General features: G+C 32.7%; 1 protein-coding gene across 1 annotated transcript; it reads left to right on the top strand.

The window, feature by feature from the left end:
• Positions 1 to 891: 891 nt before the first annotated feature.
• LOC132734776 (Golgi-specific brefeldin A-resistance guanine nucleotide exchange factor 1-like) lies at positions 892 to 19,738 on the top strand (the record flags this gene model as incomplete). The annotated part of the gene is given in 22 exon segments (XM_060721625.1): positions 892 to 1,203; positions 5,672 to 5,845; positions 6,500 to 6,631; positions 7,724 to 7,842; positions 8,486 to 8,594; positions 9,316 to 9,425; positions 9,920 to 10,213; positions 11,391 to 11,492; positions 11,686 to 11,941; positions 12,269 to 12,489; positions 12,855 to 12,953; positions 13,418 to 13,612; positions 13,983 to 14,226; positions 14,730 to 14,854; positions 15,417 to 15,619; positions 17,501 to 17,624; positions 18,019 to 18,144; positions 18,474 to 18,490; positions 18,849 to 18,876; positions 18,878 to 18,933; positions 19,294 to 19,357; positions 19,563 to 19,738. Coding segments are annotated over 21 exon segments (2,969 nt in total), but the record flags the coding sequence as incomplete, so codon positions are not given.
• Positions 19,739 to 19,986: the final 248 nt, after the last annotated feature.

Below are 19,986 nucleotides of genomic sequence, written 5' to 3'. Positions count from 1 at the left end.
ATAAAGCTGTTTCATAAACTAGTTTAATATAAAGTTATTTACAATTAATTTGCGATAAAGACATTATTTGATATTTTACCCCACCCACTCAGAAATACACATTGTTCTCAAAAATTACTATGTATTGAACACACTGTACGGCATTTTTCTTATATAAGAAGATTGTTTCCTGTTATATAAGACATAATAAAACAATTTACATTTTGTATATGTGAACTGCACGAAAAACATGGGAAAATGAACAGGACATCTTTAAATATTATCATTTTTTGTACCTTTTTTGTCACATGTTATCTGCTTTTTACCATAAACAACACTTTTGAATTAAAAATAAGTAATACAACTTCATTCCTGACATCAATTTGATACAAGAATGCAATAAAAGAACAAAAGCATCTGTTTTAACTGCTTAAAATTAAGCAATAATGACTAAGTGGTACTTTTCATATTTTGGCGGCCATCTTGGACGCCATCTTGGATTTCTCTGTTCGCCACCATTTATGCCAATTTATGCCGGCAGATTTGGAAACTACAAACATTTAGGAACATTTTGGTATACGACATGTCTTGTTAAAAAATGGGTCCGGGTAGCCCCTAAAAATAGGCTAGTTTTTTTGTATTTGTCACCCTACCATATAGGCCCCATTAATGCTTTACCAACAAGATAAGACATTCGGCAAATTAGACACTTGCATGTGCATTTTGGTCCGGAATGGTCATTTCATCACAAGTACTGGTGACATAAAATCGATACAAAATTGTTAGCATGTAACACCCGGAACACAGAATAAAATAAAGAATAGTCCTTTTCGTACTTTAACCGAGCATTACGCCTCATTATCTTTCACCCATTTAAAAAAAAACACCCAGTTACCTCCCTTAGCAGCTCTTTACATTCTAAGATAGATAAAGTTCTTAACCACGTCATTTGTCAAAGTAAAATTCTGTGCTGTTGTCAAACAAATTTAGAACATTTATTCTATTTTGTTCAGATAAATACGTTGACTGGTGACACCAAATGAACGTTTTTGAAGTACTCAAATGATGTAATGAAATAGAAATGCGTGAGAATCGTTGAAGTACGTTTGTCACTTTCGCAAATGTAAATCAAATTTTCTACCCACGCAAAACAAAAGAATAATTTTCAGAAGCTTAAACGTCTTGGAAAGATAAAAGGAATATCACGTCTTCTTGTTAAACGAGGTGAGAAAGTTTATAGATTGTTGTCAACACCTCTTTTTTAAGATTGTTGTCAACACCTCTTTTTTACTTTGTTCAATATCAGAATATTTTACATAATTTGAGTGAGACTTGTTGGGTAGGGGAAAGTCTAAATTTTACAAAACAGTTGCAGGTTATCACAGATATATATACAACCGATAGGAAACTCCGAAAAAGACGATAGTCAGATTCAGACCCACAAATCTTTGTGCACTTTGGTGATCGGGATTTCCCGCTAGTCTATGATTTTCACGCTGTTGTTAAACTTCTGCCATATCTGTGAATTATTGTTTACATTGCTGACATGGATTTTCATCGGAGAAATATTTGTATGGAAAAGTGTGTATTGTATGTTTCAGAATGAATAACTATTGATTCTTACATAAGTAGGAAATGATTCGTCTTTCTTGTTGATGTACCTCAGGAAATTCAATATCAGGGCATTTTTTGTCAAAATTGTTAGGAAGTGGCTAGCCGTACGGACCCGTACGGCTAGCCAAAAGTTCTAGCCGTACGTGAGTCACGTACGACTAGCAAGGACACACTGTATTGGCTAGCCGTACGGCATTTTCAAAATTATATGGAAGTCGAAAATGCATATGTTATTTTATGACTTTAAATGAGGATTTTAACCAAGAAACAGCAATTGTCTTCGTATGTTTACTTTGTAGAGATTAATCGCCTTGTTGGCTACAGTAAAAAAAGAACGAATATCGATCTTTGTCATCCCTTGAAAGACGTTGAGAAAAAATACGCATTTTGTCGCAGTTAAATAACATCAATTGAAATAGTTTAGAAATTTTGATAATCCTTTTTTGTTTCATCAAGTTTAATTTTCGACACCTTTAAAATGAAACAAAAAAAACGAAAATTATTGTTGTTGGGCTCTAAAATTGCGTCAATTACCGACGGTATAGAAGTTTGTTAACATAAGGAAAGTTTGCATGTTTCGTGAAACGCATTTTAAAATTCTATTGTCAGTCCCTGGGTAGGCTTTAATTAAGGCTAATTAATTGATTGTGCTTTTATGTTCGATATTTATCTACTGTATTTGAAAATTATACAATTAGAATCTATTTTGCATTTCACCGTTTTTTGTTGTTTTTTTTTCAATGTTCTTTTTATCCACTCCGATCATTATTTATTCGATCCATGATTGTGCTTAATTAACAAAAGTTCACCTTTCATACAAATAAAACAACAAAACATAATCATGAGGCATAAAATAACATATGCATGTTCGACTTCCATATAATTTTGAAAAGTGCTGTACGGCTAGACAATACAGTGAGTCCTGGCTAGTCGTACGTGACTCGCGTACGGCTAGAACTTTTGGCTAGCCGTACAGGCCCGTACGGCTAGCCACTTCCAAATTGTTAAGGGGCCTGGGCATGTTCATTTTGTGAAAAAAAAATCATGATGCGTCATGAAATTGTGGTAAAAAACTGTAAAATGAGAACAGTGAAGCTTTTATTTCAGACTTGAATTGACTTCTATTTTGTTTTATGTACATGCTATTTCAAAGTTTCAGGTGTCTTTCTTTAGTATTTTTGAAAATGTCAATGATTTGATTATAGTCCTCTTCAGGGAGTGTGTACTCTCTACAGCTTATTATCCTCATGAGTTCATCAAGATGGTATTTTCATGGGTCGAAGGTACAGGACACGATTCTGTTTAACTATAAACGGAATCTGGTGGTAGCACTTCTGCCCGGTTGTCTAGTTTTTGTTTTTTTTTTGCCGAAATTGAATAGATTTTGTTCTTGCATTTTCTGTCTTGATAATTTTTTCAAATAGTATTTCCCATTTCGTGACATATTGAAACCGGAAATGTCGCGTGATGAACGCTTGATTAATATTTCTGACTAGTCTAAAATCCGCTTTGAGCTGGTATTTTTTAACCCGGTAAACATGCGCAAATACATTTAACTCATTAAAACTATGTGTTTGCAATTGGCAAAAATCAAGTGTTACCGGAAGGTAAACAATGAATTGAGAAGGAGTACAGATTCAAAGTCCTTCTCTTTTGAAATTGTGAATTTTCTTCCGCAGCATTTTGAAAAAAAAGTGCAATTTCAAATTGTGAAGGGGCCGAACATCGGCCCCTGTTATAGAAGGAAAAAATGCCCAGAATATGGTGGTAATTTGGCTACTTTTACCCAGGATGCATCAAATCTTGGAAGATCCTGCCACATATGATAACTTGCATAAATAGAATTCCGCCAATACTGAATTTAACTATGTGCCGTCACAGTTTCTTCTCCATGTATAACGGCCTCTGAAGACGAGGGGTTAGAGTCGGGAGATGCTTTGGTAGTTTAGCGCGGAGGAAGGTAGTCTAGTACTGGTGTAACTCTCCAGGAACGATGGTTAGGAAACTACCTGCCTATATGACTGAAATACTGTTGGGAAAAGGCGTAAAATGAAACAAACAAACAAACAAATAATCTCCATGTATATTTAGCTTCATGAGGTTATCGATATGACACATTGTAAAAGTTTAGATAAAACACTTGTTAATTAAGGTTATGTAAACATTGGTATGATTTACTCATGCTGTTAGTTATAACCTGTTGAACTTGAAAATCTTTTGGTCAAATACTTGGGCCTAAAAGATTTAAATTGCAAGTGGGTAAAAAAATTGCTTGATACCCTTTAAAAATTACAGTTGTAGGCCATGGCTGGCCGTAAGGGCCCATATTGGAAGTCATATACAACTAGTCTTTATGCACTGTTGTCAGAGGCTAGCCATACAGCATTTTAAAAATACATACAGTCAAAACTGCCTTAGCAACTCCCTGATTTCAACGACTCTGTCTTATCCGACCTTGTTTCAGTCCTTCCATCATATTTTCCTATATAAATGGTCTGAATTATATGACTCCCTGTCAAATGTGACCTGAGCAAACTGGGTTAAAATTTGTGTCAGATGCCAACGGAAGATTTTTTTAGGCAACATTTTTTTTGATTTACCTTTCTATGGCTGCATTATTTACCTTTCTATGGCTGCATAAATAATACAGAAAAATGTTGATATTAAAGAGAAAAAACTTTGGGTATGGATATTTATGATATTTATTTTAAGGATTTGAATGCATCTAATTCAAGTTTATTTTGTACCATAATTAACAAGTAAATCAAGAGAAGGAGAGAATACACATCAAACATCAGGATGGTTTGTAACTGGTTTATTCTAGGATCTACCGGTTTCGGTCTTTCAAGACCTTCATCAGGATATATTTCATAGAAAAATGATTACTGAAGACCATAATTATCCAATATAAATCTAATACAAAAAATGAAATTAAATTTCATATGATATATCTACATGCGATTTTATTTGTTTTTCAGGAATTTTTTATTTTATTTACACAAAATATTTTAAGTACCTATGTGTAATTGCAATTGGTTAGATATTATTCCTTCACAAAGTTATCTATGTTATGTCACAATGGTATATATAGAAAGTACTTTAATTTTCTTTGAGACTGTTTTAAGAGACTCCCTGTCATATGTGACTTTTTCAGAAGATCCCTTGGGAAGTCACATATGACAGTCTCAACAGTAATCTGAAACAAGAATGAATATGCAAACTTGTGTAACAAAACGAAGATTTTTTTTTAATATCATGAAAAGGCTTTATCAGTTACAGTAGATATATTAATTTTTGGCCTTTGATGATCAGAAACTTTTTTTCCTCTGAAAATCACAGATTTTAATAAATTAAGTCTGTGTGAAAATACAAAGAGAAATAAACTGAAACATCATTAATTAAATCATTTTTATCGATAATACAGATCTATGTAATACACTTGTAATAAATTTTTTATCTTGGGCATTGAAAATTTCTTTTAATGATGCAGAGCAGCTGTTTTTCACAATTGTGTAAGAACACTATCGGGTCAATCACAGACTTTAATTGACTTGACATTGAAGTATGTGGGTCAATTTCCTGCAGTAGTTAGATTATAACAAAATATTTGTAATAATACTAACTTGTAAATATCACAAAATTTACATCGGCACACGAAAACTACTTAATTAAAGGTGAATTTATTTCTGATAGATCTATCTGATATCTTATCATAATATAAATGGCCGAATATCATCTGTAAAATTATTTAGAAAAAATATATGACTGTTATTATTCTTGGTAAAAATTTAATTTAAGACGTGCAAGTTACTGATTTCATCATTGCATTTAATTGTTATTTAAAAAATGCGGTGTAGCTATCTTCAACAGTGCGTATAGGCTTTGATAGCAGTATACACAGAATGTATTCCTGTGAAAGAGGATTTGCAAGACTGACATCATCATCTATAAACAATTACATCAAATTGGATGTATATAAAAGGTTTTTGAAAATTGCAAAAAGTTCATTGAAAATATTGGAACCCTGTAAGATTGCATTTCACAATAATCTTATTTGCTTTTGTCTTCTTTTACGCAGGAGACATGACTTCTCCCAGCAATGGAATATATATCATCCAGGGAGAAATCTCCCTGGTTGTTACAGCAATGAGAAGAACTTCAAGATGGAGCTCGCACTCTCAACGAGATGATGATGGAGATCCACTGTTCAGTAGCTTCTCTCAGTTAAAAGATGTTCTTAATACCATTACAGGTAAAATTTCTTTAATAAGTTACCTTTCCCTGCAAGATTGTTAGTTTGTAACTTGTAATTAGTTTGTGACAAGAAGATGCCAATTGGTTAGCAGCACTGTGCGCTATTTCATCAACTTATGCAAATACAAAGTATGTTCTTTCACGCTAGCCTTGAATTTTAGGGAGAAGTGACTGCTCCCTCCAGTGAAAATAGGGAGAAGATAGCACATTCAAATTACGTTGCAGTATTTGAGTAAGATGTGTACTGAAAAGTATTACAGCTGCATTATTAACAGAATAAAGATAGTGATGTCTTATCACTGAGCTATATGTACATGTTTTGTCATAGATAGTTTCTACCTAGGTTTCTATTCATATTTCAAAGAGACACATTTTTGGGGAGTTCACATTTATAAGTACTGGAAAGTTATTTTTTTTTATATATATAATTTTTGAGTCAATGACTGTCAATGGTAATTTAATGTGCCTGTTCAAAATATGATTCCAGATAATTTATCATATAGCCTTCCTTTTAATGATAAATTAATTATTAAAAAAGCCACAAAAACAACAGTTAAATAGCTGGAAAACTGAATTTTAAAATATCTATTATTAAGTTGGCATGTTAAACATTTAACAAATTTATCATAGCTTAAAGAAATTTGATTTTCAGACCTGGGTGAAATAGAACCAAATGCATTCTTAGGACCATTTCTTGAGGTGATACGGTCTGAAGATACCACTGGACCAATTACTGGGCTTGCTCTTACATCAGTCAATAAGTTCCTGTCTTACGGACTTGTAGGTGAGTATTATAGTTTCCAGGCTTTGTAACTGAGATATCTTTATTGAGGGGTCTAGTCTTTATTTTAAGATTCATTTGAGGGGTCAAGACCTTGGGGCAAAGTAATATGGTTACTAAATTTAAATCACTTGCATGATACATGTGTGGGTTTGAATCCAGCCACAGGGAATGAATTCTCTCATGTGCAGAAGTCTGAAGCTATCAAGCTAGCATGCTGACAGCCTTTATGGTGATTGATACACAGAGAGATATCTGGCATCTTCTACCAGCAGTGAAATGTGGAAAATCTATCCAGCTACCTTACAGAAGGTCATCTGTTCTATTTATGTGCCTGCTCGTGCCTGAAATAATTCACATATGGGGTGATTTAAGTCTTCCTTCACCAGTAGAGCAAAAAAGTCACCATATGGCTTTTAACAGTGTCATTTTGGCTTAAAATCCAACTAAACAAAGCAGAAAAAGTACTAAGTGGCCTTTTTAGTTTCTGTTTTGTTACAATTTTGTGCAGCACCCCACCTATATAAAAGATAAATTTATGCAATCCAAAAGCTTATTTATATTTATTTGAAATTTCATAATTGATCTCAAGTTAATAGATATTGGCAGGATTTCTGCTGTCATATATTTGAATCCCTAGAATAAGTTTCTGTCTGTATGTAAATACAGGTATAGTGCAGAATGATGTATGTAAATGATATGTTAATAAAATTCAGCCGCATATTTATAGTAAACTTATTTTTTTCTTAGGGACATATATTAAGATGTTTATTATTATTGTTTATTTATATGCATTAAAGCTACAGATAAAATAATTATTCTGTTACATAGATACTCTTAAAGTTGTAAAGAAAATCATGAATTTTTGGGAGGGGGTTTTGTTGGAATTTTAGTTTTCACTAATATTGCCAGACTCTGAGTTTTCATAATGAACTTTGATGTTAACTTTGACCTGTATTCCTTAACTGACATGAGTATGTTATTTTTCACAATATCAAATTAATAATCAATACAAAATATAGTCAAAAGCTTTTGTCACAGTTTGAATGTCTCACTTAACCCGACATTGCCTGTATTTTGAAATATTATTTTTAGATCCTAATTGTGATGAAGCCAGCCCTGCAATAGAGAATATTGCTGATGCTGTTACTCATGCCAGGTTTGTAGGAACAGATCCAGGTTCAGATGAGGTTGTCCTTATGAAGATCCTTCATGTAAGCATACATCTGGTTTGATTGTTGTTAACACTGAAATTGTTCATAAAACTTAGCAAAATTTAGTGAATTACATTCTAAACATTTCTTGTACCTTGATGCAGTCTTTGGAAAGTTATATATGCATATACACAATTTATACTTAATTCATAGCCAATTTACATATGTTCTTAATTTATTGCTAATTTACATCTATACTTAATTCATAACTAATTTCCCACATTTTTAACACATTCAAGAAAAAAAGGCATGTCCACAAAATAAATTTGGATTTTTGTCACTTCTATAAGGAAATTGTTTATTGCAATGAAAATTTTATGAAGTTGCAAATAAATGAGATATAGTTGTGTAATCCTTCAGTATCAATGTAGCAGAGCTAACACTTAAAATTTGTAAGTGACAAGTTTAATCCCTGTGCAAGTTGTTTCAAAATATACAAAATAGTACATAACAGTCGATACTTCACATGTACTTTACTCTCGGCATACATTATGAGAATTTACTACTTCCTACTTCTTATACACTGGTAATATTTTCCATTTTTCCAATGATGTTTCTATGAGAAATAAATATTTATAAATTGTTAATAATTTAACAACTGAACTAACTGCTATATTTCTTATATTTCTTTTTCAATTTTCAGGTTTTACGAACACTTCTGTTATGTCCAGCTGGAGTTCTGTTAACTAATGAATCTGTGTGTGAAATAATGCAGTCCTGCTTCAGAATTTGCTTTGAGATGAGATTAAGTGGTAAGATTGTATAAATGAATTAGATAATTTAATTTTGTAAAAAGGAGAATGTTTCATAACTTATATCTGTTTTGACATTGATTGATTGTGTTTTTTTGTTGTTGTTTTTTTATTTATTGATTTATTTTTGATATAAAACCACTTGCCCTCTGTGGGTTTCGTATCTGACAGGGACTCCGGATTGTTTCATGTGAGGAAGCTAGTGTATGGAAGGTCGGTGGTTCTACTCAGGTGCCTGTTTGTGCCTGAAATAATGCACGGAAGGGCACCTGAGGTCTTTTCTCCACCAGTAAATTTGGAAAGTCGCCATATAACCAAAACTGTTGGTTCAGCGTAAAACCCAAACAAAATAAGAATTTTTATATCTTTCTTAAGGCCCCTGTAATCTAGTTGTTAAGGTTACTGACTTTGGCTTTCACAGTTTAAGGATCAAATCCAGCCTGGGTCCTTAGATTCTTTCATATATAGAAGCTTTCCAGTCTACCTAACAACAGTTCACTTGTGCCTGAAATAATGTTTAATAGGCTAATGATATCTCTCGCGATCAGTGAAGCTGGAAATTTACCATACTTCTTCTCTAGTGTTTAGACTGCATCTACATAGTTGATGTAATATTAATGTAAAGAGGTGTTTGCTTCAATAATTGTTTAAGAAATTACAGGAATTAATAGTATTATGTGTAAGAAGACAATAAATAGTTATTGTTTTCATTTACATTTAGAATTATTGAGGAAGTCGGCAGAGCACACATTGATGGATATGGTCCAGCTACTGTTCACAAGATTACCCCAGTTCAAAGAAGATCCGAAATGGACGGCTAATATGAAGAAGGTACAATTTGATTAATTGTTTAATTATGGCATGATTAGCAGCTGTCACACATGTCATTTACTAGTGAATGTTAAATAAAAATATGGGATATTCCATTGTTTAGTTCTTTTTCATCATTTATTGATTTTTAGGTTGTTCTGTTCAAAGGGCTTTTAGACCTTTTCAGACTAAGAATAATGGGGAATATATACTGAGATAATTACCTTCTGTTGGTATGAATAGTCTTTCTTTTGTCAGGAAATCTATATGTTTAATTTGGCCATACAGGACTTAGTTTGTCTATCAAACTGTAGTTAAAGCTTTGACAAAACTAATAGCTTCTTAGATTTCTATTGATAATGGGTAGAGAAAGGTAAACGCTTGTTTGTAATGCTTCATTTAATGCATAGAAAACTATGTAATAAATATGTAAAAATACCTGTCCGTTGGCACAAGATGTCATCTCAAAATGTTACCAATTGACCAAGATCATAAATATGTGTTGTTTTCTACAGTTAAAGATGAGAACAGGGGGTGTTGATCAGGCAAGAATGGGTAGGAGAAAAAGATCTCCTAAACCTAAGCCCAAGAAGCTCAAACCGAGTCTGACTCAGCAAAATACACAAAGTTCCTCCCATGGCTCCTCCCAGGCTGTTTTGGCTGCTCCAGGGGACCAGACTGTGCAGCAAGGTTCTGGGTCTGACACACAAGATGGGGTAAAGGAAGGATTAGTAGAAGTAGTGAGAGAAGGGCAGAAAGAAGCTGAAATAGAACAAGCTATGAATGAAGAAATGGAAAAATCTACAGAGGTATAAATTTTTTCTTATACCTAGCTTGGAAGTTGTCTCCGTCTTTACTAGTTAATCTACATTTAATAATAGTTTGTGCTTAAAGCAAAGATCCAGTTGTAATTTCCATAGGTTTGTTAAAGAGCACATATCTGACTTTGTCATTTAAATTACACGAATCCACTTAATATTAATGTATTGACTTAATATTTCCCCATTGAAGAATTAGATAATTCATAGAATTTCAGACTTTTATGCAGATGTTACTTGCCATGAAACTTTGTACTGTTTTCATAATTTTGAAAATAAAAAATTTCCCCTTTTTTTGATCTGTTTTCATTAAACTTTTTTTGAACTTATCGATCATAAACAGGGAATTTTCCCCCCATATACAGAAGGGGGGAACGAGTTTGGGAAAGTGACGGGAAAAGTAATCCCGGGATGGCTTATGCAAGGGAAACCCGGGAAAATATAGCAACCCCAAACCCGTAGGGGCACTGGGATCATTGAATTTGTAAAAAGGGTTCCAGTATGTACAAAACTTATATCCACATTATTAAAAATAAATTGATGTATTTTTTACTTAACTTGGAAATATAACAAAGTTTTTTATTTGTCATTTTAAAAACTAAATTTTACACAAAATGTCAATAAATAAACTAATACAGTTGTAAATTAAAACAAAAATGATAATTATAATAATTATTTATTTTGTTTGTCATCATGACTGAGCCCAATACATAAACATTTTGGTTTAAGATTGTTATCTGGCTTTTTTTGGCAAAGTTTAGCCCCAAAGGAGCTCTTAGCAAATGTTAATTTTAAATGACAAATTGTTTCTATGGTTTTTATACTGATTTTAACACATTTTTGGTCATGTCTAAATGGTTGGTCCACTTAACTGACTTGCCTGGTTAACTAGACAGTAAACAATTTCTCCACAAGTGGCCAACTTATAATACCATTTGATTTCGGAATCAGTGGTCATCAATTATTTGAGAAGATTTTTACTTACCAAAGGATCAACCCAGCCACCCCTGTATTACAGATCTGATGCTCTCACTTTTGCACTAAGTAGGCAGTCACAATGAATAGTACTAGTGGTAGAGTTACATGTAGAGTATCATGTTTTCATTGAGCTAATAACTTGCTTGATGTAATAGTTGAATAATACATATATTTTACCTTTGTCACATAGAGTGCTGCTCAAGAAGATTTAGAGGTAATTGGTACTTCACAAAGTGGTGAGCTCAGTGAAGGGGTTCAACTCTGCAGGTCTGGTTCCAGCACTGATTTAAAGGTAAGACGCAAACACTTTTCAGTAGAAAAATATGTATCAAATGGTCAGTTTGATTAGATTAGATTATGAATATAAAACAAATATATGTTTGCTTTGTTTAAGATAAACTTATGAAAGAAAATCAATTCATAAGAAATTAAATTAAACCATGAACAAATAGGATAAATAAACCACATGTATATTTATATTTCAGGACCACATATTTCTGAATATTCCAAGTGAGGACAGTTTAGTGCGCTCTGCTAGTGAAGTCAGTTTACCACAGTCGGAGACCTGGGAGGAGGAGTCAGTAAATTCCCTACCATCTACTGCTGACACTTCAATACCATCGGCAACTGATGGACCAGTTACCCCTTCCACTGATACCCCAGATGCCGGTCATAATAAAGATGATTTTGTCAATCCAAGAGGTGTGAGGTTTATACCCCACCATCATCATGGACATGATGGTATGAAAGCTTTGATCATGTCATTGTTCTAACTTTGATCAAATCAACTGGATAGATAAAAATCCAATTTCTACTAAAAAATAATATATTTTTCAAAAATATTTGCATAAAAATACTCAATAAAATATCAATATCATTTGTAATGATTATCCTACTTGAAATGTATTTTTTACATTCTAAAAGCTAAACATGCTTGTGAAATAAAATATTTGAAAAAAATACCAGATAGTAAGCTACACATGTATGTTATTTTTATTTTTAAAATTAATGCAAAAAAAACAACAACATGCAACACATATTTAAAACATGACCTATTTAATTGGACAGGTTCAGGGCCTCTTATACCTTACGGTTTACCTTGTGTTCGAGAGCTGTTCCGGTTCCTAATCTCCCTCACCAACCCTCTCGACAGACACAATACAGACGTGATGATCCACATGGGCCTCAGTTTGCTTACTGTTGCCTTGGAAACCGGGGCTGATCATATAGGACACTTTGCCTCTCTTGTATATCTAGTCAAAGATGATATGTGTCGCTATCTGTTTATGGTAATATGAAATATTAGTTATTATCTTCTTTGCTTTAATTAGGTGTGGTTGAGTTACTTTCTTCTTAGCTTTAATTAGGTGTGGTTGAAAACTCTATAAAGGCTATATGACACCATTTTAACAAATTAAAAGTTATCTTTCATGATTTAAATGATAATCAACTGCCTTTGGTAAAATGATAAATTTAAAGTCAAGTTTGTTTTTAAGGTTATACACTATGTATTGATTTCTTAAAATGATAATTAAGCTTTGATCAAACTGTCTGTTAGTGAACTATTTTTATCTTTGTTCAAACTTTTAATTGATTTTTTCAGCTTGACCAATCAAATTGTTTGTAATAAAATGATTGTTATGTTCTATTTTAGCTTGTCCAATCAGACAGATTGTCTCTGTCATCAGCAGCACTACGAGTGTGTTTCCTGTTATTTGAATCAATGAGAAGTCATCTTAAACTACAGCTTGAGGTAGAACAGTAGTTTATACTTGCAGTACACATGCATTCACCCAGTGATTATCCTAGAAATATGATTTATAAAAGATTTGATATTTTATTTGTAAGGGACAAAATTAAAGCAATGGAGGTCAAGTTTAGCAAAAATGCTGTCTGTTTAAACTGCAACCAAAAAACCCTGCTAAACAATTTAGCGACACTACCGACACTACAAAAAGAACTCTTAGATTTAAATCATCAACATCATCTAAACATAGTTTGCGTATTCTGTTATTCAAATTAGGCATATTAAGTAAGAATTTTTCTTGATTTTAATATATTGTCTGCGATAAAAATAGTTTCCCCTAAAGATTAGCATAGTATATCTTTAAGAAAGCTAAATTGTTGATCAATTTCAAGTTGAAGGAATATAAGGTATAAGCCGATTATGTGTCACTGTTGCATGTTCTTGATTTTTTTCTATTATTATATTAACAGATGTATCTTACAAAGTTGACTGATGTGATAACGTCCGATCATCCTCGGATAACATATGAAGTGAGGGAACTTGCCCTTGAAGCTATTGTACAACTGTGGAGAATCCCCGGACTGGTTACGGAACTATACCTCAACTATGACTGTGACCTTTACTGTACTAATCTGTTTGAAGATCTTACAAAACTGTTATCGAAGGTAACTAATGTAATGTCATTTGTAACAGTAGATTAAACTTTTTCGAGAATTTTAGATGAAATTATGTTAGTCTGTCAAAAGAAGTATAATTTTTGTTATGTCTTGAAGTAGAAAATATATGTCTTATTTATGATTAGGGTTTTATTTTATGTTTAAATCTCAAAAAAAAATTACATTTATACAAAGTTGAAAATTGTTGAAAAGTCAACTCCAATTAAAGATTTTGTTGCATTTAAACTAAGTCAGCTTATTTATTAAGCAGCAATTACATTGTATCTGACTTTAAATGCAGTATTTATAGGCAGATATTTTACCACTAACAATAAAACCATTTTAACATATAGCTAATATTATAATATGTCAATTCCAGAATGCATTTCCTGTGTCTGGATTATTTTCCACACACCTTTTGTCATTGGATGCCCTGCTGACAGTGGTGGATAGTATTGAACAACATTGCCATAGTCGTATCCTTAAATCCACCACTAATCCAAGTCATGGCGGGGATCAAACCAAGAAAGGCACAGATTCTGGTGAAGGACCGACCACCACTGCTGAGACAGAGAAGGATGAAGGAGGAGCAACGACTTCTCAAAAAATGCAGCAAAACCAAGGTAGATATTAATCTTTTTCTCTATTTATTTTGTGTAATGTTTACTATATTTATAACTATGTTTTGTATGAAGAAAGTTTTTTGCAAGTTGTTTTTATTTTATAATCTGAATATTAGATTATATATATACATTGTCAGACATAGGTTTTTTGCTGAACTATTCAAAGAATATTGAGAGCTATTGTACTCATCCTGGTGTCTGCCTTGGTGTGGGTGTCACTGTCACACTTAATTTAAGTTGTTACCTCCAAAACAACTGAAACTTCACACACTTCTTTGAGAGCATCATAGGAGGTCACTCTTTAAGGCCCATAACACTAACATAGAGTTTGACTGAATTCTAGCCCTTTTCTGAACTTGGGAAATTCTACATTATCCAAACTCTTGTTTTACTGTTAAGCACTGAGAATAGTCGAGAACACTGTCCTACTGACAGCTCTTGTTCTAAGAATTATTTTATTATATCTGAATATGTGTTATATGTATAATGGTCTGTATTCATAGAGAATAAAAGTGGTAGCAAGTTACGAGATACAAGAAAAGGTCCATTCATCAAACCCAATAGAATGAAGGTGACTAGTGATTTACCAACACAGGAAGAACTTTATGCACTTAAACAAAGAAAACGGGTAAGACTTATTATTATATATGTCAAATTTATTATTTTACATTTAAATGATCATTTGAACTAAATATCTTACTGAATATTTTTTTTTATTGCTTTTCAAAATCCAAATTAGCCAGGAGCCTTGCCTTAAATTTAATTATCTTAGATTGCCTAAGTGTATTAGATGATTTATGAGTTAAGATATGTTGAAGCATGTACTGTCTATATGACTGGTTAAAGTTTTAGCATGTTAAAGGCAACAGATTCTGCCCATGTACCTAGTGCAGACCAAGAACAGCCAGCACATCTGTGCCATCTGACCATGGTCTGAACCATTTGCTATTCGAATAGTCAGTTCATATTTTGAAGTTTTCATTGAATTATTGGTACTCAAATTTTACTTAATCCATTGTTACAAACAAAAATATCTCATTTTATATGATCACTGTATGTCAGAATAATTTTATTTAGAAAAATTAACAATTTTAGTATTTCATGATGTGGATACAACTTGTGTTTTATAATATTTTTGCTAAAAAGGGTGAACTTCTGTCTAATGAAATGTGAAATTTTCTCATATGTAGGTGTACCAAACTGGGACGGAATATTTCAACCAGAAGCCAGCTAAAGGTATAGCATACCTGCAGGAGCAAGGTATGTTGTCTGATCCTTTAGACCCAGAAGAGGTTGTCAACTTTATCAAAGAGAATCCAAAAATAGAGAAGAAGATGTTAGGAGAATATATTACAAAAAGGAACAACAGCAAGTTATTGGAAGTGTTTGTCAAGTAAGTTTTTTTTTATCAGTATAGGAGTTTTATTACTTATTTAACATTTTGATTTCTTTTATTTTTCTTATACTAGACACATTTCATGATGTACACTTTATAAAGATTTCTTCAGCTAAATGCAGAGTTTGTGCCTGAAATAATGCACAAAAGAGCACCTGTGGTTTTCCTCTACCAGTAAAGCTGAAAAGTCGCCATATGACCTATACTGTGTTGGTACAACGTAAAACCCATCAAAAAAATGCAGTGTAACCTCTGCAAAAAGCAGCTGTTTGTAGAGAAAAATAACACTTTTTCAATTCATTTCTTCAAAAAGTAATATTTCACAATAAATTTATCCTTTCTAGAGCAATACCTCTCTTCAACATCCAAAATCTTTATCTCCAAATCGGTGTGTTGTTCTGCAGAGGTTGTACTTTAACTGTTTTTTAGCTCGACTTTTCTATGAAAAGGGGAGCTATCCTACTCGCCCCGGCGTCGGCGTCGGCGTTAGCGTTGGTTAAGTTTTTCGTACCACCCCACTTTATTTCAGAAGTATTACAAGTATGGCTTTGAAACTTACCATACTTGTTCACCATCATAACCTCCATCTACAGACAAGAGTACATAACTCTGTCAAGGTTTTTGACAGAATTATGGCCCTTTTTTGACTTAGAAAGTGTATTGAGCTTGGTTAAGTTTTTTGTACCACCTCACTTTATTTCAAAAACCATTGGAGGTATTGCTTTGAAACTGACCATACTTGTTTACCATCACGACCTTCATCAACAGACAAGAGGACATAACTCTGTCAAGGTTTTTGACAGAATTATGCCCCTTTTTACTTAGAAAATACATTGAATATGGGTAAAATCCACTTATTGCCTTAACCCTTTGAGATATTGCTTTGAAACTTTTAATGCTATTTCACATCATTACCCCCATCTGTACGCAAGAGAAGGTAACTCTGTCAAGGATTTGTTTTAAAAATTAAGGCCTTTTATCGACTTAGAATCTTGGTTAAGTTTTTAGTACCAGTCCACTTTTTGACTGAACTGTTTGAGATATTAATTTGAAAGTTGGAATACTTGTTTACAATCATGATTCCCAAACATGTCCAGGAGAAGGTAATTCTGTCAAAGATTTTATTTGAATTATGGCCCTTAACTGTCAATGTTTTGTATTATAGGCAAGCACTAAAAAACTTAAAAAATCTAAAAAAATTCATTCCTATCCACTTGTTCACTTTACCATAAATTATGTCATATAAACATTGCTGTAATATTCAAGGGTATCAAACAACTAGTTATTTTTCTCTTTTTGTACTTGAAATTAAAATCAGTAGTATAATACTATTAAATTTATTTAAGGCTCAACTCAGTTTTTTTTTCTTTCTTACCAGCCCTCTTTTGACTTAAACATTTCAAACTTTGCTGCAGTGTTCAAGGGTATCACACAATTCAGTAAAATAATTCTTCACTAAATATCTTAATGCTCATGGCCATTGTTCACTTTAAAAATACAGAGATTCTTGTATTGCCTTTTACTGCAAAAACTTTTTTTATTGGCAAGCAATAAAAAAGTCGAGCGCGCTGTCTTACGGACAGCTCTTGTTGTAATCTGTCTTTCAATATACCTTGTGCAGAAAATATATCCTGTATGGAATATATACCCTGTATGGAAAATATACCCTGTACAGAATATATACCCTGTACAGAATATATACCCTGTCTGGAAAATATACCCTGTACAGAAAATATACCCTGTACAGAATATATACCCTATACGAAATATATACCCTGTACGGAATATATACCCTGTATGGAATATATACCCTGTACAGAAAATATACCCTGTACGGATAATATACCCTGTACTAACAGTGGTAACTGCACATTTCAGATCATTCCATTTTGAAGACCTGCGTATAGATGAAGCATTGCGTCAGTATTTGGAAGCTTTCAGACTGCCAGGGGAAGCCCCTGTAATCTCATTGGTCATGGAACATTTTGCTGACCATTGGCATGTATGTATAGTGTTACTCATTAAATTCCAATTTATGTAGGATGATATTATGCTCGAAAGCTATCTTAAATAATGACCAAAGGTTAATAATTATACCTAGGTGCCTGTTTGTGCCTGTGATTTCTCAAGATAATAGGAGAAAGACCATTTTAAATGGCAGTGTTGATTTAACTTAAATATCATTTTTAGGAATGTATATGTCACCAACACTAACAATACAATTTATGTCGTAGTATTACAAAAAAGGACAATCCTGGAGTACCTTTTCAAAAAAGTTTTTGCCCAAAAAATTGGACTCACTATTTGAGTCAAAAGAAGAAAGGAGAATTTCGTTATTTATTTATTAACATTATTTATTCATTAATATTTTAATTTTGACTGTTACTTTTTTGCAGAAATCGAACGGAGAGCCTTTTCACAATGCTGATGCAGCGTTCACATTGGGTTATGCTATTATAATGTTAAATGTTGATCAACATAATCATAATGTGAAGAAACAAAATATTCCAATGACTGTGGAGGTAAGCTGACATTCTCTGTGGTCATTTCTTATCTGATTTAACTCATTACAGGACTGGAGCAGTACCTCTAGACGCTTGCAGAAATCATGATTACAAAATAGACAAATATCGTTTTTTTAGCCGATTATTACATTTTTCATTATCATACATAAATCAGTGTGAAAAGATGAATTAGACTTTTCAAAGTTCATTCCGTTGTGTAAAGTAAGGTAAAAAGGCAAGATTTTAGCATTTTATCATTCAAGTGCCTTGTCTGGTATAAACCAGAATACGGCATTTAGTGTGGTGCTCCAATCCTTTTTTTAGTCTCACACTTTCTTATCTATCAGACATTGAGCATGATCCAGTACGATTATACATAACCCTTAGCCTACTGGCAGCAACAGATTCTACCCATGCAAGCAGTGCAGACCAACATCAACCAGCACATCCATGCTCTCTGTTCATGGTCTGCACTGTTTGCTATTGCTATATTTGAGTTATTTAGCATGGTAAGAGATGGTTATAGGAATTGACATACTCTGCTTTTGATGTTGAACGTTTCATTATGAACCTAAGAGATTTCTATATAAAAATTCTAAATTTTTACTTTTTACAGATAAAATATGTGACTTAATTATCAAAATGTTTTAGATTGTGTAACTAGACTGGCTATATTGGTGGCATAATAAAACAATGACATAAACAAGCTTGATGTTTTACAGGAGTTTCAAGAAAAATCTTACAAAGACAAAATGGTGGTGAAGACTTTGAGAGTGAAATGCTGGTAGAAATTTATAATGCCATCAAGTAAGTTTACCCAAAATATCATTTACTTTCAGTGTTATTTTAAAATTTCTGAAAAGAAATATTTATAGTATAAGTGGTAAGAAAAGATGTTATTTTGTTAAATCTTTATATTGAGAGTGAAATTTGAAAGATCAGCACATATTATAGAACAGATACGATTTATTTTAAATTTCAAGCAACACAAAAAAATGGGTTACCGTTAAGGTTGTCAATAGTAACAAAAAGACTTCTAATAAGAACATGTATGATATTAATTGTGACCATTCATGAATTGCATTAAGGCCTGCATGATGGAAACAACACTCGTTTCATGTTGTTAATATTTTTTTAATAAGTTTGTGGCTTTGTCGTGTCTTCCAGGACGGATGAAATTGTCATGCCATCAGAACACACGGGTCTAGTTAGAGAAAATTACTTGTGGAAGGTAAATTTATATTTTGTAAATGCACTTACTGTTTAACATGATATATCTAAATAATGGATTGTTCCAGTTTTGTATATGCAACTTTGTATTTTCAAGAGATGTCTTTAAAATGTGAAGAAAAAAAAAAGCAGTTAACAATTTACAGTCTGATTAAACATCACAGATACTATTTGACATATTTTACACACAACATTTTACATTTAAGGTGTTATTAAAAAGAGGCAATACAAAAGAGGGTTTATTTACCCATGCCCCCACGGGAGCTTTCGACCATGACCTATTTACACTGATCTGGGGACCAACAGTAGCAGCTCTGTCATTTGTGTTTGACAAATCAACATCAGATGAATCTATCATCTCAAAGGCAATATCAGGCTTCAGGTAGGAGAGAGATGGATCTAATGTTAATATTGAATGAGAGAGGTGGATCTAATGTTAATATTGAATGAGAGAGGTGGATCTAATGTTAATATTGAATGAGAGAGGTGGATCTAATGTTAATATTGAATGAGAGAGGTGGATCTAATTATAATATTGAATGAGAGAGGTGGAATCTAATGTTAATATTGAATGAGAAGAGATTGATCTAATGTTATATATTGAATGAGAGAGGTGGATCTAATTATAAT

Source organism: Ruditapes philippinarum, unplaced genomic scaffold (assembly GCF_026571515.1).
Source record: "Ruditapes philippinarum isolate M1 unplaced genomic scaffold, ASM2657151v2 ctg2070_1_1_1_1, whole genome shotgun sequence".
In the NCBI taxonomy this organism is placed as follows: domain Eukaryota; kingdom Metazoa; phylum Mollusca; class Bivalvia; order Venerida; family Veneridae; genus Ruditapes; species Ruditapes philippinarum.
Note: the sequence above shows the minus strand (reverse complement) of the source record. Positions and strands in the feature narration are given on the sequence as shown.